At 43.1% G+C, this 27916-nt stretch overlaps 1 protein-coding gene across 6 annotated transcripts in view; it reads right to left on the bottom strand.

Moving 5' to 3' along the window:
- USP6NL (USP6 N-terminal like) overlaps window positions 1-27916 on the bottom strand; it is a 249289-nt gene that overhangs the window by 49224 nt on the left and 172149 nt on the right. For 4 of the 6 annotated variants that reach the window (XM_069765232.1, XM_069765235.1, XM_069765233.1 and 1 more), the window contains 4 exons: window positions 26653-26773; window positions 26454-26548; window positions 16389-16454; window positions 11046-11145 (listed from right to left, as the gene is read on the bottom strand). In XM_069765232.1, the coding sequence (XP_069621333.1) occupies window positions 11046-11145; window positions 16389-16454; window positions 26454-26548; window positions 26653-26773 (382 nt within the window). The remainder of the gene's footprint in view (window positions 1-11045; window positions 11146-16388; window positions 16455-26453; window positions 26549-26652; window positions 26774-27916) is intronic. The other 2 variants (XM_069765234.1, XM_069765231.1) reach the window with 1 other exon arrangement.

Raw genomic sequence — 27916 nt, 5'->3', positions numbered from 1 at the left:
ATTTTTAATACTTAAATGGAAAACCCTCAAGTCACTTTAAAACTGAAAAACTATGTAAAAGAATACACTTTGAAAGTTTGTTGAAAAATTGGTATTAAACTTTTAACCTAAAATTCTGTAGACAAATGGGAAATGTTATTTATTAACTATTTTGTGTTGCATGACTGTTATAAGGGCAAAATAAAAAAAAAAAAAGAAAATTGCAAGTTATACAACACTTACATTTGCTTAAGATATATGTTTCAAAATAAAAGAAAATGTTATCAACCTTAACTTACCACTGTAATGTAGTAAAGTACGGTATATGCAAAAAAAACAGTTCAGGATGACTGATTGGAAGGAGCATTTTAAAGTTATTACTTTACCACAATGTGAGACCCATCTAGATTAAAGAATACAGATCTGTCAAGGCGGTCAAAACTGGCTTTGGTGCTAGCGAGTTAAATAGCAGCTGACCGCTGATACATGCTGCCCAATTACACTCAGCCAGGTATTTTCGATTCTGAAACACTGCAGGCTTCAGACAAAAACCTACTTGAATAGCCGCCGGACTGAGCCGTGCTGTAAACTAGTCAGACAGGCGGGCCCCTGGCTGCCCTGAATTGAAAGATCTTTGCCTATATGCCCACATAGGCAGAGACCGGTCAATCGGCACAACGGGCAGGGAAAGACACGCTGAAGTGTTTCAGATTCAAACATACCGGGCTGAGTTCATACGGCCAATGTCTGATACAAGCTGTCCAATGAATGGGCACCATGTATCAGCTGTTAGGTTCACTGTCCGGTGAGTCACAAGGCCGGAACCACAAATTATGTGTATGACTGACAGGTTTCTCCCCATGTGTGCACTCAAGGGATGAGAATAGGGGCAAGGAGAAGCCGGCAGGGACATAATGCCATGATTAGACATTTTTACCACTTCATTCCCAGCCCATGTTTTAAACGAAGTATTCTCTGAAAAACTGCAAAATTTCAGAGTTAAGCATACAGAATTTTAATAACTTGGCCTGTCTCCGCTTCATGCTGCTCGTGGTTCAGACACAATGAATCATCTAACAGGATACCTTTATCTCAATGCACCAATATGCCGGTCATATTGTAAGGGGGTTAAGCCTTACCTCCCCTCTTGCACAGGACAGACGACACAGAAAAAATAGTTGGATGCAGGAGGGAATGAAAGGGTTTGTCCTTTTACAGACAGAAGGAGAACCAGAGTTCGTGAAAAACTTTAGATGAGGGATAATGGGGGCTGGGAGATTTTATGGAGATGCAGCAATTACTTCCTCTCTCCAGACTAAAAGCTTTTCCAGATTAGCTTTGGTTGTTAGGGGGTTAATGCAGGCAGTTTCTGAGACGGGTCTGGTCCAGAGATTGTAACTTATTTACATATCAGAAAAACATGGATTTGTCTGGAATAAAACATCAGGTCACAGCTATCGAGGTTTCATTTGTCCTACATGCCCATATAGACGGATAAGGAGGGTTGATCCTACTGACAGATTTCCGGTAAGACCGGAACCTCACAATGAACCATTGCCAATTGTAAGATAAAGCAACCGCATTGTGGACTCTTAAGGTCAGGGCACAGAACTCGGAAAATTACCATTTTATAGTTCAGCAGTTACTTAACAGAATACATTGCATAAAGAGGACTGCTCTGATTAAATCATTTTTCTATAATCACTTCCTTTGATGAAACAGCAATGGTGCAGATCTGGATAACAGTTCATTGAGGAAAATTGCTCGCGGCATTACACACACATGTACTTGTCATAATCAATGTACTCGCTGTCCCTTAATAATGGTTAGGCAATGCCCAGAAGACATGGGGCTTTTTACATGGAGATGAAATGGCCTGCACTCTCCGAGAGTCATCTTAAAGCTGAAGCTTTTTGTCATGTAATCTTCCCCTTTACAGCATAGGGAGAGCATGCATATTTCAGGAGTGAGAGCAATGCACCATTTGTTCTTGACATACATCACACAATTGTCTCTCTCCGACTATATTAGAAATGGTAATTTCACTTCACAGCGGCTCCGGGATCACACTTGTATAAACGGATTTCCTGAGAGGCTGATAATAGCTCAACTAAAACTACATATGACTTAGTGGAAGAATAGTAATGCACATTACTGCGCACTTACTCATCTTCATATACATTTTATGATCTCCATGGATCACTAAATATACAGAAATCCTATATAGCTAAACACATATCGGTTATCATTATTCAAATGGCACCATCTGGACAAATTACAATAAAACAGGACCTTGTTTCACGAAACATTAAATCAGAATATAATAATTTTTTTGAACAACATAGTACAACTAACACAAATGTGGATTAAACAGGCGACGTTAAAACAGAGGTGAGCTACACACTGTGGTAGCAATTATATTATTGAGTAGGTGCAAACATAGGGATTTTTGTGTTACTCACCGTAAAATCCTTTTCTCCGAGACGCTCATTGGGGGACACAGGACAGTGGGTGTATGCTTCTGCCGCCAGGAGGCTGACACTAAGTAAACTTGAAAAAAAAGTTAGCTCCTCCTCCATCGTATACACCCTGACACTGGCTACCAGAGACTCCAGTTTGGTGCAAAAAGCAGTAGGAGAACAAAACAAAAAATAATATAACAGCATAAATACAGAAACTTTATGTCTAGAAAAGATCCTACTGACTAATGTAATCAGATATAACCAAAGCAGCCATAAGGCTACCAGGGAGGGAGCTGTGTCCCCCAATGAGCGTCTCGGAGAAAAGGATTTTACGGTGAGTAACACAAAAATCCCTATTTCTCCTTCGCCTCATTGGGGGACACAGGACAGTGGGATGTCCTAAAGCAGTCCCTGGGTGGGAAAAATAACTCACCAGTCAAAGACATCCAGATGATGGTTGTCTATAAATGCGCCACTGCCGCTTGAAGAATCCTTCTACCCAGACTTGCATCTGCAGAGGTCTGGGAGTGGACATTATAATGTTTGACAAACGTATGCAGGCTAGACCAGGTCGCAGCTTTGCAAACCTGTTCTGCTGAGGCCTGGTGCCGAACGGCCCAGGAAGCCCCCATCGCTCTTGTTGAATGAGCCTTGATTCCGGCCGGAACCGTCATGCCCATGGTGCGATAAGCCTCCTGAATGGTCGCCCTTATCCACCTGGCCAGGGTAGATTTAGAAGCAGCGCATCCCTTCCTGCGACCCTGCGGAAGGACAAACAGAGCATCTGTCTGGCGAAAAGGAGCCGTTCGGGAAAAGTATCTCCTCAGAGCCCTTACCAGATCCAACGTATGGAGAGCTTTTTCTACACGGTGCGTAGGTGCCGGACAAAAAGAGGGCAGAACAATATCTTCATTGATGTGGAATGACGAAACAACCTTCGGCAAAAAGGACGGTGCTGGTCTGAGAACTACCTTGTCCTGATGAAACTGCAGAAAAGGGGAACGACAAGAAAGGGCTGCCAGCTCCGATACCCGTCTTATGGACGTTATGGCCACTAAAAATACGACTTTCCAAGAAAGAAACATCAAAGAAATATCTTGAAGAGGCTCAAAAGGAGCGTTCTGTAAAGCCCTTAAAACCAGATTAAGGTCCCAAGCTTCCAAAGGAGTCCTATAAGGAGGGACCTTATGAGCGACTCCCTGGAAAAAAGTCCTGACCTGACGATTCGTAGCAATCTTGCGCTGAAAAAGGACTGATAAAGCCGAAATCTGCCTTTTAAGAGTACTTGGAGCAAGCCCAGAATCCAGGCCTGCTTGAAGGAAGGCTAGAATGTTCGGAATGGAAAAACGCATAGGAGGCAGCCCGCGCTCTCTACACCAGGAAAGGAACACCTTCCAAGTGTGATAATAAATCTTGGCCGAGACGGGCTTACGTGCACTGATCATGGTATCCGCCACTTCTTGAGAAAACCCTGCCTGGGTTAAAACCCAAGATTCAACGGCCAGGCCGTCAAACGTAGGACCTCTGAGTTCTGGTGGTAGATCGGCCCTTGAGATAGAAGATCCGGCCGATCGGGGAGCCGCCAAGGAACCCCGGCGAGAAGTTGTACCAGGTCTGCATACCAGGTCCGTCGTGGCCAATCCGGAGCGATCAGGATGGCCGGTGCTCTCTCTGATTTGATTTTCTTGATTACCCTCGGGAGCAGTGCCAGAGGAGGGAACAGATAAGAGAGATGAAACTGGTTCCAAGACAATACCAGCGCATCCACGGCGATCGCCCGGGGGTCTCAGTACCGAGAGACAAAACTGGGCACCTTGGCATTCATCTTGGACGCCATTAGATCCACGTCCGGAGTCCCCCAAAGATGGCAAATCTGCAAAAATACCTCGGGATGGAGACGGCTTAGGAAATCTGCCGCCCAGTTTTCTTCGCCCGGAATGTGGACCGCTGAGATTACAGAGTGATTCCTCTCCGCCCAGAGTAGGATTTGCTTTACCTCCCGCATGGCTGCCTTGCTGCGGGTGCCCCCCTGGTGATTTATGTAGGCTACCGCTGTGGCGTTGTCCGATTGAATTCGGACAGGGCGACCTGCCAGAAGATGGTGGAAATGTAACAAGGCTAGTCGAACTGCTCGAATCTCTAAGATATTGATGGGGAGGGCTGATTCCAGAGGAGACCAGAGCCCCTGAGCAGTGTGATGAAAGAATACTGCTCCCCAACCCAGGAGACTGGCATCTGTTGTAACCACTAGCCAATTGGTTGGGGGAAAGGGCTTCCCCCTGAGTAGAGATGAGCTGTTTAGCCACCAAGAGAGGGCCAGCCTGGCCTGGAGAGACAACCGAAATCTGCGGTTGAGAGAGAGAGGATTTCTGTTCCACACTGATAGGATTGCTTGTTGGAGGGGTCGAAGATGAAGCTGCGCAAACGGAACCGCCTCTATAGTCGCAACCATCTTTCCTAACACCCTCATGCCAGACCGAATCGTATGAGGGCCTGGTTGTTGAAGATTCCTCACTTCCCGCCGAAGGGCTAGGACCTTGTCCTGGGGAAGGATTGATAGGGCTTGAGAGGTGTCGAAGATCATGCCTAAAAATGAGATCTTCCGGGACGGCTGTAGGGATGACTTCCTTAAATTCACCAGCCAACCTAGACGAGAAAGGGTGTCCAGAGTGAAGCCGACATTTTCCCTGCAAGATTGAAAAGTCGGTCCCTTGATCAGCAGATCGTCCAGGTATGGCAAGACAACTATACCTCGGGAGTGCAGAATGGAAACCACAGTAGACATGACTTTTGTGAACACCCTGGGAGCGGAGGCCAGCCCGAAGGGTAATGCCGTGAATTGAAAGTGTAGATTGTTTACGGCAAACCGGAGAAATCTTTGATGAGGTGGAAAGATGGGAATATGTAGATAAGCATCCTGGATGTCTACTGAGGCCAAAAACTCTCCCTTTTCCAAAGAGGCGATGACTGACCGGAGAGACTCCATCCGAAAGTGACGAACGCGGACAAACCTGTTTAAGAGTTTGAGATCTAGAATAGGCCTTACTGCTCCGTCCTTTTTGGGCACTACAAAAAGATTGGAATAAAAGCCCTGAAACCTTTCCTCCCTTGGAACAGGAGAAATGACACCGCTGATACGAAGGGACTCTACGGAATTGAACAGGCTTTGACGAAGAGACTTGGACCTGGGAAGACGGGATGGAAAGAACCAGGGAGGAGGCAGCTGAACCAGCTCTATTTTGTACCCTGATGATACGAGTTCTCCAACCCACTGGTCGTGGATTACCTGAAGCCAGACCTGGCGAAATAAAAGTAGACGTCCGCCTACTCTGTTGGAGACACCCAGAGGAGGCCTCCAGTCACTTAGCCGAAAATCTTTGAGTCCTAGATCCTCTGGATCTAGTAGATTGGGGATGCATTCTTCCCCCCTGGCTGGCCGTATAAGGGGTCCGACCGTCTCGGTCCTGATTGGGTCGACCCTGCGCAGGAGAGCCTGATGCTGGGGCCCATCTAACGTTGCGAAAGGTTCTAAAACGGGCCTGAAATTGGCGATGAAAAGGCTGTCTAGACCTCTGCTGAGGAAGAAACTTACTCTTCCCTCCTGTGGAGTCAGAAATAAGCTGATCCAGCTTCTCTCCGAACAAATGACCACTCTGATACGGTAGGGATGTAAGAGATTTTTTAGAGGTAGAATCAGCCCGCCAGGACCTTAACCAAAGGGCCCTTCTGATGGCAATAGCATTAGATGCAGCCGAAGAAGCACAATCTGCCGCATCTAGGGATGCGTTAATCAGATAACTACCAGCCATTGCTACCTGAGATGACATTTCTGCCAATTCTGCTGACAAATTACCTTCTTGGAGAGCCTTAGATAACGACTCTGACCAAGAAATCATAGCCCTGGCAACCCAAGTTGCTGCAAAGGAAGGAAAAAGTGCTGAACTTGAAGCCTCAAAGACGGAACGAGCCAAGCTCTCTATAAGACGATCCATAGGATCCTTAATCGATGAGCCATTAGGGAGAGATAGCAACGTGTTAGAGGCTAAACGGGACACTGGAGGATCTACAGAAGGGTTTCCTGCCCAGTTACTACAAAGTTCCGAGGCAAAGGGATACCTGGCCTTCAGAGCTCTTTGCCCTGAAAAACGCTTGTCCGGGTGCTCCCGGTTGCGTTGAATCAGATGCTCAAACTCAGGGTGAGAGGAAAAAACCCTATGGGCCCGTTTAGCCCGCTTAAATGAGACCTTATGATCAGAGGATGAGGCGAGCTCGTCCTCTATCCCCAAAGACTGATTGACAGCCTCAATCAGGCTATCTACCGACTCCTGAAAACCAGGTTTCTCAAAATTAAGAGACCCTTCTGACTCGTAATCAGTCTCAACTTCCCCGCTTTCTGCAGGGGAAGGAGAACGAGATACGGAACTCCAGGATGCGGAAGCACCTGAGTGCCTGGACGACGCTTTGCGAATCCGCTTTCCATGCGTCTGTCTAGAGTGAGCGCGGCCCCTGCAGGCCGAAGGCTCCTGAGACCCCGAGGCCCTCTCCGAGACAGGTGGACTACCGTCCCTGACTGCTGGGGTCTGCAGAGATTTGATCGCTTCAGTAAGGGACGCCATGGATTGCGACAAGGACGTGACCCATTCTGGCGGAGCTGCCCCAGCATCTGCTTGAGGAACCGGAGCCGGAGAGACTACTGGAGAACTGGCAGGGGGGGCTCCTGGGCGCGTTCAGAGTCACAGGCCTCGCAGAGGCGATTACTTTGGGCGTGCGGAAAAGGGGCACGACAAGATACACAACCGGTAAAAAGAACCGTGTGAGTCTTAACCCTTCTAGACATAACGATCCGTAAAGCTATACCCAGGGCCAGAGACTGGGACAAAAAGAATGCTTCAGCCAGATGGAGGGAGAAGCACTTACCCCAGTCCTGTGTCCCCCGTGACAGATCCTGAAAGCATATAAGACAGCCCAAAAGCGCTGTCTTATATGCACAGTAGGCCTTAGGGGGGGAGGGACCGCCAAACGATGCTGCGGCCTGGAGCAGGCCCGAAGCCGGGGCCTCAATTTTTCCCCCTTAGAGAGAGGAGAGCCGGAACCGGAAGTGACGCGCCGGAGGGGGCGGAGCCTCACAGCGCGGTCTGATGGCCGGAAGTCCCGGGCTCCAGGAAGCTGCCCCACGCCCGTAGCAGCCAGGCAGGGCCGAAGCCTCTGGGGGGACAGCGGCGCCAAACATACCCGCAGCGCCGCTCCTAACGCCGCGGCGGCGCCCGGATCACGCTGCAGCGTAGCTGCGCCGCAGTCCTAACGCCACAGCGCCGGATCACGCTGCAGCGCCGCTGTCCTAACGCTGCAGCGCCGGATCATGCTGCAGCGCCGCTGTCCTAACGCTGCAGCGCCGGATCATGCTGCAGCGCCGGCCCAGCACACCAAGACACCTCAGCAACGCTAAAAAAGGCACCGCACTCCCGGAGGACGCAGCAGCAGGTAATGCCAGGAGCCCCCCTTGTCATACCGCACTCAGCGAGGGGTAGAACAAATGACGGTGCAGGAACCCTATCTCTATTATCCCCAGGATAAGGAGAGGGACCGTCCACCACCCCAGCTAACACCCGCAGGGGTGTAGAAATCAGGGAGAAACACACGGACATCTTACGGGCACCTGTACAGCCTGGAGTCTAGCTACCTCAGGGTGGTCAGGGCTAAGTCCGGTGAAGAATCCCACGTAGCGGGGAAGGATACATGGAGAAATATCGCACGTACTTGCCTGTTGATGGTTTGGGGAGATCGGACCCTCAAAAAGGTCCGTCGCCCATTCAATCCAAAGATGTTGAAAAATCGGGTCCAACGATCCAGGACCCAGAGATGTGCCTCCTTGAGACACTAAGCATAAACTGGAGTCTCTGGTAGCCAGTGTCAGGGTGTATACGATGGAGGAGGAGCTAACTTTTTTTCAAGTTTACTTAGTGTCAGCCTCCTGGCGGCAGAAGCATACACCCACTGTCATGTGTCCCCCAATGAGGCGAAGATATTTATTTTACCATTGCTGTAATATTTTGGTGTACATGTATTTTTTATACACTAAATGGGATATGGTTCACATCTACAGAGGATACGGAAAGTATTCAGACCCCTTTAAATTTTTCACTCTTTCATTGCAGCCATTCGGTAAATTCAAAAAAGTTAGTTTTTTTTCTCATTAATGTAAACTTTGCACCCCATCTTGACTGAAAAAAAAATCAAATGTAGAAATGTTTGCAAATGTATAAAAAAATAAAACAAAACTGAAATATCACATGGTCATATGTATTCAGACCCTTTACTCAGACACTCAGTGAAAAATGTAAAAGGGGTCTGAATACTTTCCGTACCCACTGTACATTGTTTAGTAGCAATTAGAAGATTGAGTAGGTGCGCAGTGTGTTTTTCACCTGTTTTAACATCTCCATTTTGGTCTATAATTATATTAGTTGTACTGTATGTTATTTAATAAAATTAGAAATTTTATTGATCTTGACCAAGTCTAAATCCTACACTCAGTAAGGAGTATGATGGTTATGAGCACCTTCTATAATAAGATCCATTTATAGATTTCTACTAATGTTTTGTCGGGTCCGTGTGTCAGTGTTTTCCACCAGTGTGTCATCAGTGTTTTCCACGGACACAAAGAAAAAAAAGAAAAAATAAAGCTCCTCCTATCCTTTGTAGCGTTAAATACATATAGCAAACGGATAGCATACAGATGCCATCTATGTGCAGTACGTGCTTTCACCTACCCATAGACTTGTAATGACCAGTGATGAGCGAATATATTCGTTGCTCGGGTGATCTCCGAGTATTTCTTAGTGTTTGGATATTAAGTTTTCATCACGGCAGCTGAATTTACATCTGTTAGTCAGGCAACCAGGCAACCCCCACATGTACTCAGCCTGGATAGTAGCTGTAAATCATTCAGCTGAGGCTATGAAAACTTAATCTCCGAACACTAACAAATACTCGGAGGACCCTCGAGCGTGCTCTGGAAAACCCGAGCAACGAGTATAGTCGCTCATCAATTCTGCAAAAAAAAAAAAATGGGCACGACTCCATGTAGTTGGCACAAACACACAGTACACGAAAAACATGGACATGTGAATAGCACCAAAGATTATAAGGGTGTTGTAACCGTGAAAAAAAAAAAAAGGATAAAATACGTACGGGATACATTCAAAACACTTAAGTCTGAATGAGGCTGAAGTGACTTTTTCTTCAAAATGATTGGCCCACGAAATACACTTATCACTTTTCAACAGAATGGGTAAGAGATACATGATCACAAAAGGTCCCATCACTAGTGCACCTATAGATAAAAAGGGCTTTGCATCCTGGTCTGAAGGAGAGTGAATGGAGCGGATGTCATGACTAAAGCGGTTATACATGTACGACTATCTCTACGCTTATAACTCCTACAGAATGAGATGTCAGGACCTCCATTCTATGACTTACAGACTTCTGCAATCATATATTTATCACCTAACTTGCGCATAGGGCATCAGAAAACTCCTATAAGGCCAGAATAGAAAAAAGCCTTTTAGAATTAAATCTGCTTTTCTGAAGCCTGACCTCAGTAGGACAATTTGGTTATGCAACAAATCTTTACAATCATTGGTGGTTTGATTGCAGCGCAATGGCTCAGTGGTTAGCACTGTTGCCTTGCTGCACCTCTATCACAGACTTGAACCTAACAAAGGATAACATCTCCATGCAGTTCGCATGTTCTTACAATAATTTCAGTTTGTTTCCTCCCGTTCATCAAAAACACTTTTTTTCGCCGATATGAAAAAAAATGTAGATCTAGAAACAGCAATAGCTCTGCTACCTCTATCTACTCAGGACCTAGTAAATAAATACATCGTGACTCTGGAGGTCTCGCTCAGTAGCTGTTGCCAGCGCACTCCTCTACAGACTGGCAGCATTGGCAGGAAGAAACTGCAATCTGCTAACTATTGGAGAGAGGGAGAGTGAGCACAGAGCAAATACATGCCAAGCCATCAAAAATCGTGCTAAATAACAGCCCACAGAAAGAAGATGATTGCTATGTGACAATAAGCTAAGAAATGAGGATATTTTATCAACAATTTCTGAATTGAAGGAAACTAAGGAGCAGATTCATCAAGATTGGTGGCGTGCATGGTCACCCTACGCCAGTCTTCCTGGGGTAGAAGGAGCCAAATTCGAAGCCAATATGTAATGATTTTGCCACTTCTGAGTGGCGTGCACCATGGCACAAATGCTACTCCAGTGAGGGACTGGTGTACAAAATGCTGGCACTTTTGATGAAATTGACGAGCAGGCATGGTCACGTTCCCAGCCCGCCCAAGCTCCTCTCCAGCTCCGCACATTTCAGCAAAACTTATTCCAACTGACATGAAAATGCCAAAAATTGCAAAAAAGTTGCATACTTCCCAGTTGCGTAAAAAACCTGAGACTTTTCAAAGCATTTAAGCCAGTTTTTGTGGTATAAAAGCTTATTTAATCGGCCCCAATGTGTCATTGTGCACTTCTCTTTTGATCAAGGTAACACGTGACGCCGTCAACTGCAAAATGGTTTACAATTAAAAAATTACTTACTTTTATGAAGTTTCAATATTGTGTAGGACATTGTAGTAAGAACTCTGTCACCTTCAAGTACGTAAATGTCCCATATCCTCAGGTTCAGCGTGAAAGGAGTCTATATAGGTGAAAATTATAAGGTTTATTCAACTCATACCCAAACATGGCTTAATGATCACTTAAATTCTATAAGACTCACAAATATGCAAGAAAAGAGTAGAAAGGCAATGTAAAAGTGATAAAAGAAAAAGAGTTTCCCTCTTCAGTTAGTTAGTGAGCTACAACACCAGTACAGTCATCATCAAAAGTACAAAGCTGTGACTGGCAAACAAATAGATTTACTGCAAGGCTACAGCCACTTCAGTCAGATAATGAGCCGAATAGTCTAGAGTTATCACAACCTCTAAATCTGATACAGATGGCCAAATTTAAAAAAGGACTCCCATCACGTTTTTATCCTCTTAATATACTGCAATCATATTATATAGCACTGTGCGCTTACAATTGCTCATTTTGCCTTTCTACCCAGCTAATTCTTATCTTTTCTCTGCTCTATGTAGAAACAGGAAATCTTTGTTCCTGCATTTAACATTCCAAAAAAACCATACTGTTAAGGATTCTAGATTGTGAGCCCCATTGGGGACAGCGATGATAATGTGTGCAAACTGTAAAGCGCTGCGGGATATGTTAGCGCTATAAAAAATTAATTATTATTATTATTCCCCTTTTGAACTTCTGACCCAGCTGCTCTGCTCCTCCCCCCGTCAGGGAAATTTGCAGTGACTCATAACTCATACAACTCAAGTAACTCATAACTAACCTCCTGTTTCAACAAAGTTTAGCAGGATTCAGCTACTCCGTTTTTAATCATGTGATATCATAGACCTAATGAAAAACAGAATTAGCCACGTAGAAAGGCAAAATGAGCAATTGTAAGCAAACAGTGCTATCTAATATGACTGGAAGATATTTGGATAACAATTTGGATAAGAGAGCTTCTTTATCACTAGATATCAATATTATTTTCCAAAATGGAGTTGTGCCACGGAAAACAAAGAAAGGCCAATAACCATCAGTCCCAAACCCCCCCGAGGCTATCCTTACAAATGTGAAACCTGTCAGCTTGGCTGTGATATTACATTTTAATCTTGAGCAGCAGTTTCTCTATACAAATCACTTTAGTGATGCAGACATACCGCTACAACAGTGTGACTACATTACCTATCAGTTCATACTGCTCTAACTGCGTGACCATAGAGCCACCGATGGGCTCTTAGCCTACTGGATCGGTAATTTGGCCCACTTATCTTTATCCACCATTTCATGGAAAAATAGATGACTAGAATAGAGATAGATGTCTTTTTTTTTGTAAAGGAGTGAAACGGACTAGTGGCAATTTGTGATCAGTGCAAAAACTACTTGCACCAAAACGGTGAATAATCATTTTGCTTCCATATGAGCGCTGTACCCGATCCTATTCCTATTCATACCTTTGCATGATGCACACTGGGTGTTGCACTGTTGTCCTGTTAATTGCATCACGGTACTCTTGTGTCTTTACATGCTGCAAGTCAGATGAGGCAGGAGAGCATCCTTGAAGGTACACTCTCTAACAAAGCCCTATCTCTAGTCACGCATTACAATCTTTTGTGAATTCAACAAGGGTATAATTAGAATTTTGCATATGAATAAGCTTTTGAAATCCCCATGAATGGAAAGACAAATGTATACATGAAAAAATAACCTATTTTTTTCTTTATTTCAAGAAGCTTTGAATAATATGCTGCTGATTAGAAAGCTTGTGTTCAAGTTATATTAATGAAATATATATACACAAATGTGAGCGTGGCTTAGTATAGGACAGAACATGGAAGGAAAATCCCCAGATCGGTTACATTTGAGAGAAGGGATCTTTAAAGTGGGCCATAGATGTACAATATCACTAATGGGTGGTCACCCGAAGTGTTCACCACTGCTAGTGCACATTTTAATGAGAGGACATTTCAGATGCTAGAGAAATAAAAACCTAGACCTGTTACAATCAGCCTACCAAGTGTTGTTTTTTTTTAGGTAGGAAACATCAGGGAGAAAAGAGCTATCTCCATACACTATACAAGCTAAATAAACATACATGAGCAATTTAGGAATACTTTGGATCTCCAACCTTTAGCCTCATCTCAACTTTTAGAAAGCTGAAGAACATTTCTTAGTTTACCCAAAAATCTCTAGTTTGCAAAACGAAAAGGGGCTTTATTTTTTTTTTTGTTCAAAATAACACCAGATATCAAGACAATATTATGATTGCTCATTTAATTACCGGTAATAATTCTTTACCCCTACCCACCCAAATAAATTCTCCTCTGAATACTTTTAAGCTAGCCCTGGATAGGAATGCCTAGGACTAGAGATGAGCGAATTTGTTTGGGTCAATCCTTATTCGCCAAGCTATAGCACTTACCGAATAAGCTGCAGAGGGAACCCGGCTTCCTGGATTGCGCTGGCTGATCAGCTATCCAGCGCCGCAACTGAATGTGTCGCGGATGTTTCACTGTCACAACACATGTATGAAGAGCCCAACACACAGGCTATCCATGCATGTGTCGTGACTGTCACACAGCCGCGATACATGCAACTGCGACGCCGGACAGTTGATCAGCCGGAGCGATCCAGGAAGCCGGGTTCCCTCTGCAGCTTATTCGATAAGCGCTATAGCTTGGGGAATAAGGAGGGACACAAACAAATTCGCTCATCTCTACCTATGACGTCATTAGGCAGTGCCTTTGTGACAGGAACCTATTTAAAATCATGATACATGAGGAAATCCTGGTTGGACAAAACGTGATGGTGTGAAGCAAGATAATGGTTTTGCCACTATCCCCATTTGGATTGAATGCAGACACAGCGTTGTTGCCTGAAAGGACGCTGGGGTCTATAAACTTTTCTATCAACAAAACAATCTAATATCGTCAGTACCTCTAGTGTTGAGTTTGTGCTTTTAATACTTTATGCTTGTAAATGTATTAATTGTTTGTGCTGAAACAATGGACAGAATCCGGTTACAATCATTTGTTTATGTTTGGATATAAGATGTTGGCCGCGGGTAGCTTGACAACTGAATGGACTCCTTTTTCTTTTACCAACACAAATTATATCCAAATGCCGCTGCATTGGCATTGCGTAGACAGCATAAATGTAATGCATGCAGAAAGATCATACAGTAAGGATTGTGGATTTCTCATGTTCTAACAATGATCACATTTCCTTATGGGCAAATGAAACACATCCAATGTGCCCATCTACAGTTGGGTGCAGAAATCTTTGGACAGTGGCCGAGTCTTCGTGATTTGGGCTCTGCATGCCGCTATTTTATATTTAAAATGAAACAACGGAGATGTAATTGAGGTGTAGAATTTCAGGTTTAATTAATTAAAGAGGTTCTACAAAAATCTCCTGTGAAAAGTTTAGGAATTGCAATTATTTCGCTACAAAGCCTCCTCATTTCAGGGGCTCAAAAGTGATTGGACAAATTTACTATCATAAATAAAATGTTCATTTTTAATACTTTGTAGGGAATCCTTTGCAGGCAATGACTGCCTGAAGTCTGGAAGCCATAGACGTCGCCAAACTCTGATTTTCTTCCATTATGATACTTTGCCAGGCCTTTACTGCGTATGACTTCAGTTATTGCTTGTTTGTGAGTCCTTCTGCCTTACAGAGTCTTAAGCATGTGAAATGCATGTTCAATGGGGTTGAGATCTGGCGATTGACTCTGCCATTGTGAATGTTTTTTCTTCTCCATGGAAAGGTTTCTGCGATCATCCACTACTGTTATGTTCCGAAGATGACTGGGCCTTTTTATTTTGTAGCAGAGTGTATCAAACTGTTGATTTGGCCACTCCCAAGATTTCTGCTTTCTCTCATGGATTTCTTCTTTTTTTTTTTTTTTTTTTTCATTCTGGTCAATTTCTTTTCTACCAAAAGTCCCTTTGACCGAATGTTGTGAGTTCATAGCAACAACTTCTAAATGCAAATGCCACATCTGGAATCCGCTCCAGACCATTTACATGCTTAATTGATGATATATATGAGGTAATAGCCCATGCAGTCCATTAAAAAGCTTTTGATAGATCTCAAATTACTTTTGGTCCCTTTGAAAATAGTCAGCTACATATTAAAGAGCTGTAATGCCTAAAACTTTACTCCAACTAGGATGTGAATAACCTCAAATTAAAGTTGCCAGTCTTCTCTTTAAGCTGACATTGATTATATGAATATAATAAATATTGAATATGTTTTGGAAAACAGCTAAAATGTTAAAACTTGTGTCACTGCTTAAATATTTCTGAACCTAACTGTATCTCTACCAAGCTAATTGGTTAGCAAGAAAGTGATTTCTTCAGTGTCTGTATTATTTTTTCCACATATTTGGCCACGTACAATTAGCTTTAATATTTTCTATAGGCGCCAACTTGATTATTTATATTACAATTTATTTTGGTCTCTAATTTTTTTTTTCCATGTGGGAATCTGTCTACTTCTGGGTAGAAAATGGTTATGCTTTTAATTTTTATAAAGATCATATATTTTATCAATGGTTAATTACATTTTTCGGTCTCCATATTTTATATAGGTTTGCTAGTTTCTGATCTGCAATGCTTTTTTTCATATTTAACTTATGATGCATAAGAACCCTTTAGTAGTAACTTGTTATATAAGAAAATAATAGATATCCAGGACTGTCCAGATTTGGTGTATACATTTTCTGCAATAGTACACCATCAGACTAACACTGCAGGTCGTAAGTTAACAAGTTTCTGGAACCAAGCCATAAACATGTTTTTGTGGCACAGGTGGGAAAGTAGTTGAAATGGGACAAGCCTTTCATACAGAGGTACACCAAAATGGAGGCGCTAAAATATTTACACTTAGTATAAAAGTTTTTTTTGCTACATCTCTGGATATAGTAACAGTAAGATAGTGCTTCTTTGCGAAGTATATTGGAGATATAATTTCATGTCAATCATTTGTATCCTATTTGGTATGTGATTATAAAATCTCCTTCCGTTGTGCAGCTGTAACAGGACACCTAGCTCAGCAGGGGGTCAAATCTTACTAAAATATGTACACTTTATATAAGAGAGTTTTTTCACATCTCTGGATATAGTAACTAGTGGTACAAGATAGTGCTCCTTTCTAATGGGAGAACATGTAACAACAGACATCTTAATTGATCTGGTTAAAAGTATTGTATCTACATTTTCCTCTATTTGGATATTTCCTAATTCATGAAGCAAATTTTGTTGATTACAATTGTTTAAGAAAAATAGAAAAGCTGTAAATGTACAGAAACTTCATATTTACCCGATCTAGGAAGCACTGGAAAAACCACTTCATGGTATAAAGACTTGTATAGAGTTCCTGAGTTTCCTGGGAAATTAAAACAACTTGGGTTAAAGGATTCAACAACAGTGCTAAAAACCTAAATAAATTGTTACCGTAATCTGCACAACGATAAAGTTTTATCTGTAAATCAAGACATGTACCCTCATTAACTGGCACTGGGCTTTAGAATGAGACACTGATGTGACATGGAGGGAAAGATTTGAAAACTATTTTACCATGTCTGAAGATACATTTAATAGTCAGTGAAATTCAATTTCAATAGACATTCTTTTTGATTTTTGTAAATGGAATATTTAAAAAAAAAAAAACGACTAGTGTAAAGCACGTCAAGAGTGCAGTCCACATGATGCTTCGGACGATATTTATACAATCTGGGCACTATTTTTTCTTACCATGCATCATATATAAACGGTGTGCTTTTATGATAACTGACTTATTTGTGGGATGTTTCCACCCAGTGATCACTACCTGTGCACAATGTTGGAACAAGAGAGACGTCACTTCATGAAGACAACTGATTGATGGATGAAACTTGCAGAACCACATTTTTCTACATTATGTGAACAGATTATTGTAGGATACTATTCCTGATGACTGATCGTGGCATATTACCACAACGAGTGCAAACATTCCATGTCATTCCTACTAGCACAAAGTACAGAAGCCCATGATGAACAACACTGCGGCAACACAACAACCTGCTGCCAGGCTAAGTCGCAACAGGCTGTCCTACAGGTAAGTCAGCAGTAACAAGACTTACATTGGCCTGTATGTGAGGAACAATGGCAATATTGTCAGGTCTGACTAAGGCCAGAGTAGCGTATTCATGCAAAGTTATTCAGGCTTACAGCTTCTATGAATTTCCAGGAAAACAAAACAAGTGGAAGTAAAGTCATGTCTGAATTCAGGTCATGGCAACCTTAACATTACAATAGACCGATCACTGTGGCATTCATGCCTAATCCAGGAAGCATTTTAATAAATACTTATTTTCATCAATCTGTATTATACCCTTTCAGAATCGGTGGATGTCAGACAATTCTCACACTGTCTATATACCAAAAAATAAGTGAACAGAAATCACATTATACAGGCAAGGTCGTGCAAATCTGAAAATAATAATAAGCATAAAAGATTATACATGTTGCCAAATTCCTTGCCGTAGCACCGCACGCTATCAGGGTTTAAAAATCTGTAGTCACAGAGTAAAAGACTTTTATAAGTAGACTGGACATCCCCTTTAGGGCTTGTTTTCACTTGCGAGGAACACGTCCGTGTCTCGCATGTGGAAACGAAGCTCTGGTGCCGGCACTCCGGAGCAGAGCGTGCGGCCGCATAGCAACACATGCAGCCACACGCTCCGCTCCGGAGTGCCGGCACCAGAGCTTCGTTTCCACATGCGAGACACGGACGTGTTCCTCGCAAGTGAAAACAAGCCCTTAACCCCTTCAAGTCGCGGCCCTTTTTGGTTTTTGCGTTTTTGTTTTTCACTTCCCTCCTTCCCAGAGCCATAATTTTTTTATTTTTCCGTCAATATGGTGATGTGAGGGCTTATTTTTTGCAGGACAAGTTGTACTTTTGAACAACACCATTGGTTTTACCATGTCTTTTACTAGAAAACAGGAAAAAAATTCCAAGTGCGGTGAAATTGCAAAAAAAAAGTGCAATCCCACACTTGTTTTTTGTTTGGCTTTTTTGCTAGGTTCATTAAATGCTAAAACTGACCTGCCATTGTGATTCTCTAGGTCATTACGAGTTCATAGACATCTAACATGTCTAGGTTATTTTTTATCCAAGTGGTGAAAACAAAATTCAAAACTTTGCTTAAAAATAATTAAAAAAAAAAGTGCCATTTTCCGATACCCGAAGCGTCTCATTTTTCGTGATCTGGGGTCAAGTGAGGGCTTATTTTTTGCGTGCCGAGATGACGTGTTTAATGATAACATTTCGGTGCAGATACGTTTCTTTTGATCGCCCGTTATTGCACTTTTATGCAATGTCGCGGCGACCAAAAAAATGTAATTCTGGCGTTTCGGATTTTTTTCTCGCGACGCTGTTTAGCGTTCAGGTTAATGCTTTTTTTATTGATAGATCGGGCGATTCTGAACGCGGCGATACCAAATACGTGTAGGTTTTTTTTTTTTTTATTGTTTTATTTAGGATGGGGCGAAAGGGGGGTGATTTAAACTTTTTTATTTTTTAACCCCTTAAGCCCCGAGGGTGGTTTGCACGTTAATGACCAGGCCAATTTTTACAATTCTGACCACTGTCCCTTTATGAGGTTATAACTCTGGAACGCTTCAACGGATCTTGGCGATTCTGACATGGTTTTCTCGTGACATATTGTACTTCATTTTAGTGGTAACAGTTATTCGATATAACTTGCGTTTATTTGTGAAAAAAACGGAAATTTGGTGAAAATTTCGCAATTTTTCAACTTTAAATTTTTATGCCCTTAAATCACAGAGATATGTCACGCAAAATACTTAATAAGTAACATTTCCCACATGTCTACTTTACATCAGCACAATTTTGGTACCAAAATTTTTTTTTGTTAGGGAGTTATAAGGGTTAAAAGTTGACCAGCAATTTCTCATTTTTACAACACCATTTTTTTTTTAGGGACCACATCTCATTTGAAGTCATTTTGAGGGGTCTATATGATAGAAAATACCCAAGTGTGACACCATTCTAAAAACTGCACCCCTCAAGGTGCTCAAAACCACATTCAAGAAGTTTATTAACCCTTCAGGTGTTTCACAGGAATTTTTGGAATGTTTAAATAAAAATGAATATTTAACTTTTTTTCACACAAAATTTATTTCAGCTCCAATTTGTTTTATTTTACCAAGGGTAACAGGATAAAATGGATGCCAAACGTTGTTGTACAATCTGTACTGAGTACAATGTTTGGGTGCATGGCAGAGCTCGGAAGGAAAGGAGCGCCATTTGACTTTTCAATGCAAAATTGACAGGAATTGAGATGGGACGCCATGTTGCGTTTGGAGAGCCCCTCATGTGCCTAAACATTGAAACCCCCCACAAGTGACACCATTTTGGAAAGTAGACACCCTAAGGAACTTATCTAGATGTGTGGTGACCACTTTGACCCACCAATTGCTTCACAGAAGTTTATAATGCAGAGCCGTAAAAATAAAAAAATCATATTTTTTCACAAAAATGATCTTTTTGCCACCAATTTTTTATTTTCCCAAGGGTAAGAGAAGAAATTAGACCACAAAAGTTGTTGTGCAATTTGTCCTGAGTGCGACGATACCCCATATGTGGGGGTAAACCACTGTTTGGGCGCATGGCAGAGCTCGGAAGGAAAGGAGCGCCATTTGACTTATCAATGCAAAATTGACTGGAATTGAGATGGGACGCCATGTTGCGTTTGGAGAGCCCCTGATGTGCCTAAACATTGAAATCCCCACAAGTGACACCATTTTGGAAAGTAGACCCCTTAAGGAACTTATCTAGAGGTGTGGTGAGCACTTTGACCCAACAAGTGCTTCACAGAAGTTTATAATGCAGAGCCGTAAAAATAAAAAATCATATTTTTTCACAAAAATGATCTTTTCGCCACCAATTTTTTATTTTCCCAAGGGTAAGAGAAGAAATTAGACCACAAAAGTTGTTGTGCAATTTGTCCTGAGTGCGACGATACCCCATATGTGGGGGTAAACCACTTTTTGGGCGCATAGCAGAGCTCGGAAGGGAAGGAGCGCCATTTGACTTTTCAATGCAAAATTGACTGGAATTAAGATGGGACGCCATGTTGGTTTGGAGAGCCCCTGATGTGCCTAAACATTAAAACCCCCCACAAGTGACACCATTTTGGAAACTAGACCCCCTAAGAAACTTATCTAGATGTGTTTTGAGAGCTTTGAAAACCCAAGTGTTTCACTACAGTTTATAACGCAGAGCCGTTAAAATAATTTGTTTTTTTCGCAAAAATTATTTTTTAGCCCCCAGTTTTGTATTTTCACAAGGGTAACAATAAATTGGACCCCAAAAGTTGTTGTCCAATTTGTCCTGAGTACGCGGATACCCAATATGTGGGGGGAACCACTGTTTGGGCGCATGGCAGAGCTCGGAAGGGAAGGAGCGCCATTTGGAATGCAGACTTAGATGGATTGGTCTGCAGGAGTCACGTTGCATTTGCAGAGCCCCTGATGTACCCAAGCAGTACAAACCCCCCACAAGTGGCCCCATATTAGAAACTAGACCTCCCAAGGAACTTATCTAGATGTGTTGTGAAAACTTTGAACCCCCAAGTGTTTCACTACAGTTTACAACGCAGAGCCGTGAAAATAAAAAATCCTTTTTTTTTCCCCACAAAAATGATTTTTAGCCCCCTAAATTTTTATTTTCCCAAGGATAACAAGAGAACTTGGACCCAAAAAGTTGTTGTCCAATTTGTCTCGAGTACGATGATACCCCATATGTTGGGGTAAACCCCTGTTTGGGCGCACGGGAGAGCTCGGAAGTGAAGGAGCACTGTTTTACTTTTTCAATGCAGAATTGGCTGGAATTGAGATCGGACGCCATGTCGCGTTTGGAGAGCCCCTGATGTGCCTAAACAGTGGAAACCCCCCAATTATAAATAAAACCCTAATCCAAACGCACCCCTAACCCTAATCCCAACTGTAACCCTAACCACACACCTAACCCTGACACACCCCTAATTCTAATCCCAACCCTAATCCCAACCGTAAATGTACTCCAAACCCTAACCCTAGCCCTAACCCTAACGGGAAAATGGAAATAAATACATTTTTTTTAATTTTATTATTTTTCCCTAAGGCTAGGGTTAACATTGCGTTAGGGAAATCCGTTTAGCGCTAGCGGATTGCGCTAACGCAATGTCTTTTTAGGTGTCGTGTTTAGTGGTCGCGTTAACGTCCCCGCTCTGAAAGATCGGGGATCGGACCTCGGGCGCGCCGCGGACACTGCAAGCAGCGTCCGAGGCGCGCCACAAAAGAACGGCACCTTGCTAGCGCGAGCCGAAAATGGCACGCTCTAGCGATGCGCTACACCCGAAAATCACATTGCTGTCAGTGGGTGTGCTAACGGACCCATTGCACGGCGTTGTGACATTTTCGCCGTGCAACGCTGTCCGTTAGCATTAACCCATTAACGCAATGTGAACTAAGCCTAAGGGGGTGATGAAGGGGGGGTTTTGATTTACTTTTATAGCGTTTTTTATATCGGATTTTTATGATTGGCAGCCGTCACACACTAAAAGACGCTTTTTATAGCAAAAAAGTTTTTGCGTCTCGACATTTTGAGACCTATAATTTTTCCATATTTTGGTCCACAGAGTAATGCGAGGTCTTGTTTTTTGCGGGACGAGTTGACGTTTTTATCGGTAACATTTTCGGACATGTGACAGTTTTTGATCGCTTTTTATTCCGATTTTTTGTGAGGCAGAATGACCAAAAACCAGCTATTCATGAATTTCTTTTGGGGGAGGCGTTTATACCGTTCCGCGTTTGGTAAAATTGATGAAGCAGTTTTATTCTTCGGGTCAGTACGATTACAGCGATACCTCATTTATATCATTTTTTTTATGTTTTGGCGCTTTTATACGATAAAAGCCATTTTATAGAAAAAATAATTATTTTGGCATCGCTTTATTCTGAGGACTATAACTTTTTTATTTTTTTGGTTATGATGCTATATGGCGGCTCGTTTTTTGCGGGACAAGATGACGTCTTCAGAGGTACCATGGGTATTTATATCCGTCTTTTTGATCGCGTGTTATTCCACTTTTTGTTCAGCGTTATGATAATAAAGCGTTGTTTTTTGGCTCGTTTTTTTTTTTTTTTTCTTACGGTGTTCACTGAAAGGGGTTAACTAGTGGGCCAGTTTTATAGGTCGGGTCGTTACGGACGCGGCGATACTAAATATGTGTACTTTTATTGTTTTTTTTTTTTTTTAGATAAAGAAATGTATTTATGGGAATAATATTTTTTTTTTCTTCTTCTTTATTTAGGAATTTTTTTTTTTTTTTTTTTTACACGTGTGGAAATTTTTTTTTTTACTTTTTCACTTTGTCCCAGGGGGGGGGGGGACATCACAGATCACCGATCTGACAGTGTGCATAGCACTCTGTCAGATCGGTGATCTGACATACAGCCGGGCAGGATTAGAGCTGCAGCTGCAGCCTGATCCTGACCCGGAAGTGCTCCCTGCAGGACCCGGAAGCAGCCCCGCGGCCATTTTGGATCCGGGGACTGCAGGGAGAAGACGCTTGGTACACGGTGAGTACATCACCATGTACCGATCGTCTCAGGGAAGCCCGCAGGGAGCCCCTTCCCTGCGCGATGCTTCCCTGCACCGCCGGCACACCGCGATCATCTTTGATCGCGGTGTGCCGGGGGTTAATGTGCCGGGAGCGGTCCGTGACCACTCCTGGCACATAGTGCCGGATGTCAGCTGCGATAGGCAGCTGACACCCGGCCGCGATCGGCCGCGCTCCCCCCGTGAGCGCGGCCGATCGCATATGACGTACTATCCCGTCACTGGGAATTAAGTCCCAGGTCACCTGGACGGGATAGTACGTCATATGGGATTATGGGGTTAAAATTTTTTCATATTTTTAAAAACATTTTTTTTTTTTTTTTTAACTTGTGCCATGCTTCAATTGCCTCCATGGGAGGCTAGAAGCTGGCATAGCCTGATCGGCTCTGCTACATAGCAGCGATCATCAGATCGCTGCTATGTAGCTGAAATGCAGGTGTGCTGTGAGCGCCGACCAAAGGGTGGGCGCTCACAGCAGGCCGGCATCAATAACCATAGAGGTCTCAAGGACCTCTATGGTTACCATCCTGATGCATCGCCGACCCCCGATCATGTGACGGGGGTCGGCGATGACATCATTTCCGGCCACCCAGCCGGAAGCGCCGGTTAAATGCCGCTGTCTGCGTTTGACAGCGGCATTTAACAGGTTAATAGCGGCGGGTGAATAGCGATTTCACCTGCCGCTATTGTGCGCACATGTAAGCTGTACAAAACAGCTGACATGTCGCGACTTTGATGTGGGCTCACCGCCGGAGCCCACATCAAAGGGGGTGACACGGCATGCGCAGTAATAGTACGTCGCATATCGTGAAAGGGTTAAAGGCAGTCTATCACCCCCAAAAAGCAAATTATTCTACTTAAACATTTATATAGGAGACTTAGCCCCTATAGAAACCTTACCAGTAATATACATTTTAGACTTAGTAAATCCATTTATCCATATACAAAAATGGGCACTTTAGTGCACCGTTGGCATGACCAATGGCTTGGTGCACAATTATGCCCTCCGATTTGCATATCTTGCAGTCTCTTAAAGGGAATTTGTCAACACATTTGACCTATGAAAACTATTCATATGGGCATACAGGTTATAGAATGCAAAAAAAAGCCTTGCTATTGAGAAATCATCTTTTATCACTATATAAAATGCCCTCTTCCAGGCTCCATTGAGACTATGTCCTTTAAGATAACTCTGCCCAAGGAGCTTGTTTTACAAGAAGGGGAGTTACCAGTGTAATGGCTGCTCTCCTGATCTCACCACAGAGCTGTGTGTGATTATAACCGACACATCTTCAGGTTCCCCTCCGCTTCCAACTCACATACAACAGAGCTCAGGAGCCGCAAAAAATACTTATGCAATCTGTTGCTCAGTGACTGAAAAATCACTGGTTTGAAATTCCTATGAAAGTGTGCTCTGGGTGTCATCAGAGCACTTCCTAAGCCCCTGCCCCAAAGCCCAACGTTCCTCCGCTTGATTGACAGCCCAGTACACTGTGTAGTCAAGATAGTGAGCAGTCAGTCAAGCAAAGGAAGGTGGGGCAAAGTAGGGAATAAAGCCAAAGTGGAAGAGACTTCGGAAGTGTTTTGACACTCCCATAGCACTTAAGCCTTACTTGTATATGAACTGTGACAGTGATTTTTTTTTAGTCAAGGAGCAACAGACTGCATAAGGTGTGGATGACATCATTGCTCAGAAACAAACATGACCATATAAACAGTTGTGTTTGGGGAATCATTCTGACAGATTTCTCTTCAAGTCACCTTAAGACGGCAGAGTACAGATAAACTATATATAGATCGTACATGAAGAGAGAAATGCCATTTACTGTATATACTTGAGTATAAGCCGAGATTTTCAGCCCAAATTTTTGGGCTGAAAGTGCCCCTCTTGGCTTATACTCGAGTCACAGTCGGCGGTGGGGTCGGCGGGTGAGGGGGAGAGAGGGCTGAGGCATAATTACCTGCTTCCGGGGCTCCTGGCGCTGTCCCTGCAGTCCCACGGTCTCCGGGTGCCGCAGCTCTTCCCCTGTTCAGCGGTCACGTGGGACCGCTCATTAAACTTATGAATATGGACTCCACTCCCATAGGGGTGGAGCCGCATATTCATTCCTCTAATGAGCGGTGCCAGTGACCGCTGACAGAGGAAGAAGCTGCGGCACCGAAGACCAGCTGTCCGGGAGAAGGAGCGGGACGCCGGGAGCAGGTAAGTATTACATATTCACCTGTCCGCGTTCCACCCGCCGGGCGCCGCTCAGTCTTCCCGTCCTCTGGCTCTGACTGTGCAGGTCAGAGGGCGCGATGACGTATAGTGTGCGCGCCGCCCTCTGCCTGAACAGTCAGTGCGGAGAGACGCCGGGACGGGACGCTGAGGAGCTGCAAGCAAGAGAGGTGAGTATGGCATTTTTTTTTTTTTTTTTAATTGCAGCAGCCGCAGCATTATATATATACCGGTAGCACAGTTTTATATGGCACATCTATGGGGCAATAATGAACTGTGCAGAGCACTATATGGCAGAGCTTTCTATGGCACATCTATGGGGCAATAATGAACGGTGCAGAGCACTATATGGCAGAGCTTTCTATGGCACATCTATGGGGCAATAATGAATGGTGCAGAGCACTATATGGCACAGCTTTCTATGGCACATCTATGGGGCAATGATGAATGGTGCAGAGCACTATATGGCAGAGCTTTCTATGGCACATCTATGGGGCAATAATGAACGGTGCAGAGCATTGTATATGGGGCACAGCTTTCTATGGCACATCTATGGGGCAATAATGAACGGTGCAGAGCACTATATGGCAGAGCGTTATATGGAGCATCTATGGGGCAATGATGAACGGTGCAGAGCACTATATGGCACAGCTTTATATTGCACATCTATGGGGCAATAATGAACGGTGCAGAGCACTATATGGCACAGTTTTATATGGCACATCTATGGGGCAATAATGAACGGTGCAGAGCATTCTATATGGCACAGTTTTATATGGCACATCTATGGGGCAATAATGAACAGTATGGAGCATTATATATGGCACAGCTTTATATGGAGCATCTATGGGGCAATAATGAACAATATGGAGCATTATATGTGGCACAGCATTATATGGAGCATCTATGGGGCAATAATGAACAGTATGGAGCATTATATGTGGCACAGCTTTATATGGAGCATCTATGGGGCAATAATGAACAATATGGAGCATTATATGTGGCACAGCATTATATGGAGCATCTATGGGGCAATAATGAACAATATGGAGCATTATATGTGGCACAGCTTTATATGGAGCATCTATGGGGCAATAATGAACAGTATGGAGCATTATATGTGGCACAGCTTTATACAGAGCATCTATGGGGCAATAATGAACGGTATGCAGCATTATATGTGGCACAGCTTTATATGGAGAATCTTATGGGGCGATAATGAAAGGTATGGAGCATCTATTTTTATTTTTGAAATTCACCGGTAGCTGCTGCATTTCCTACCCTAGGCTTATACTCGAGTCGTTAAGTTTTCCCAGTTTTTTGTGGCAAAATTAGGGGGGGTCAGCTACACTAATCAGTAGAAGGAAAGTATTTATGAAGATAAAGATTTTACCTCACAAATGACATCTTTAAAACTTCCATTTATAACATTAGTACAATCTGATGCCTCCAGTAACCCATCCAGCCTATATTACTTGTATCCTGTAAAGTTTACTTACAAAGTGCTGTTTAAGTTTAGGCATATATTTCTTCATTATTTTATCATGATGTTCCTGAAATCTCAATAACTTTGGAAAACCTGGGACAAAAAAGCCTATAAATAAAGAGAAATGGAAAGCATGTATGTTAGATATATGTCTGTATAACAAACATGCATTGAACATGAGAGAATATGAAATGAACGTGAGCGACTCTTACCATGAAGTGTATGTTTAGCCCCAGAGAACAGTCTAACAAGTGCCCAAAACGCATCTTCTTCATTCATGTACATGAGTAGTAATGCAGTTATCTGGCTCATGCCCTGACAATAGCCAACCTCCTGCACAAGAGAATAAAAGATAAAAATGCGAACAAAGTTACTTTACAAAAATAACCTGAGCTTCAACTTGTAATGTGTTTACACTAGTGGCGTGGCTGCTGTACATACCCTGAGGTGTCTGAAGGATCCCAGTGATTAATTGGAAGTTTTAGGATTTCTGGAATTCTCAGTACTGAAATAGGCAATTTTTGAATTACGTGGTGAGGTGGGGGTTGGGTCGAGACGATAAAAAAATCTTGACCCACACAGAACCCGCTGCAAGCAGCAGCACTGGTCGATTATTAAGCAAACAATTCATTTTACAGAGGAAGAGTTGTTTCATCCAGAAAACATCTAAAATGGCCAGATGGTTTGGAAGGTTAAACAGCTGCCCCCCTGCAAAACCAAATTATTGCTTATGCTCACAGCTCAGTGTACTCTAGAAAGTATGCAAATTGTCTCTTCAGAGAGGACAAGGACTAGAACTCTAGTGCCACCTATTGGAAGTAGCAATCCTAAAAGTCAATATCAGCTCTCTAACAAGCCTTGTCATATGACTTCAGATAAAAGCCAAAACCAAAATCTCAATTTGCAGACACTGTTTCGGGGTACTGCCCCTCGTCAGTGCAAAGTGTGAGATCCGGTTTGGCTGGGTGAGAGACATCTGACAAGGGTCAGGATATGCTAGGTACATTGTGCGATCAAGAGAAGTTAAAGATAAATCTTTGCTCAAAAATTAATGAGATACTGCAAGATCTGCCATGGCTGTAACCCCAAAAGCTTCAAGGTAAAAGGTATAGCTACAATTAATTGTGGTATTAAGAGGGGGGGAATGTGGAGCAACTCCAAGCCAAGGTAAAGTGAGGGCGGATAGTTAACATTGACAGTTTTTAATGAAGATCATTAGGCATCATAAGGAGCTTTTCCCCGTTCCTGTAACATCTTTATCCTGCAATCAGATTGTTTAATTTGTATTTCCTTTTGATTTAGTTTTTAGAATGATTTATGTGATTTTGTTTCTATAGAGTCGCTCCTCTTCTACTATTTTGTGCCCCAGTTTTTAAACAGAAATGGATGATACAAATAAGTATCTCGGCCTTTGATGCTCTTCCTCACTGGGATAATTGGGACTACTTAAAGGGAACCCATAGCGTCCTAAATGTT

Source organism: Ranitomeya imitator, chromosome 4 (genome assembly GCF_032444005.1).
Source record: "Ranitomeya imitator isolate aRanImi1 chromosome 4, aRanImi1.pri, whole genome shotgun sequence".
NCBI lineage: Eukaryota > Metazoa > Chordata > Amphibia > Anura > Dendrobatidae > Ranitomeya > Ranitomeya imitator.
The sequence above is the reverse complement of the archived record's forward strand: the minus strand, read 5'-3'. Positions and strand labels throughout refer to the sequence as shown.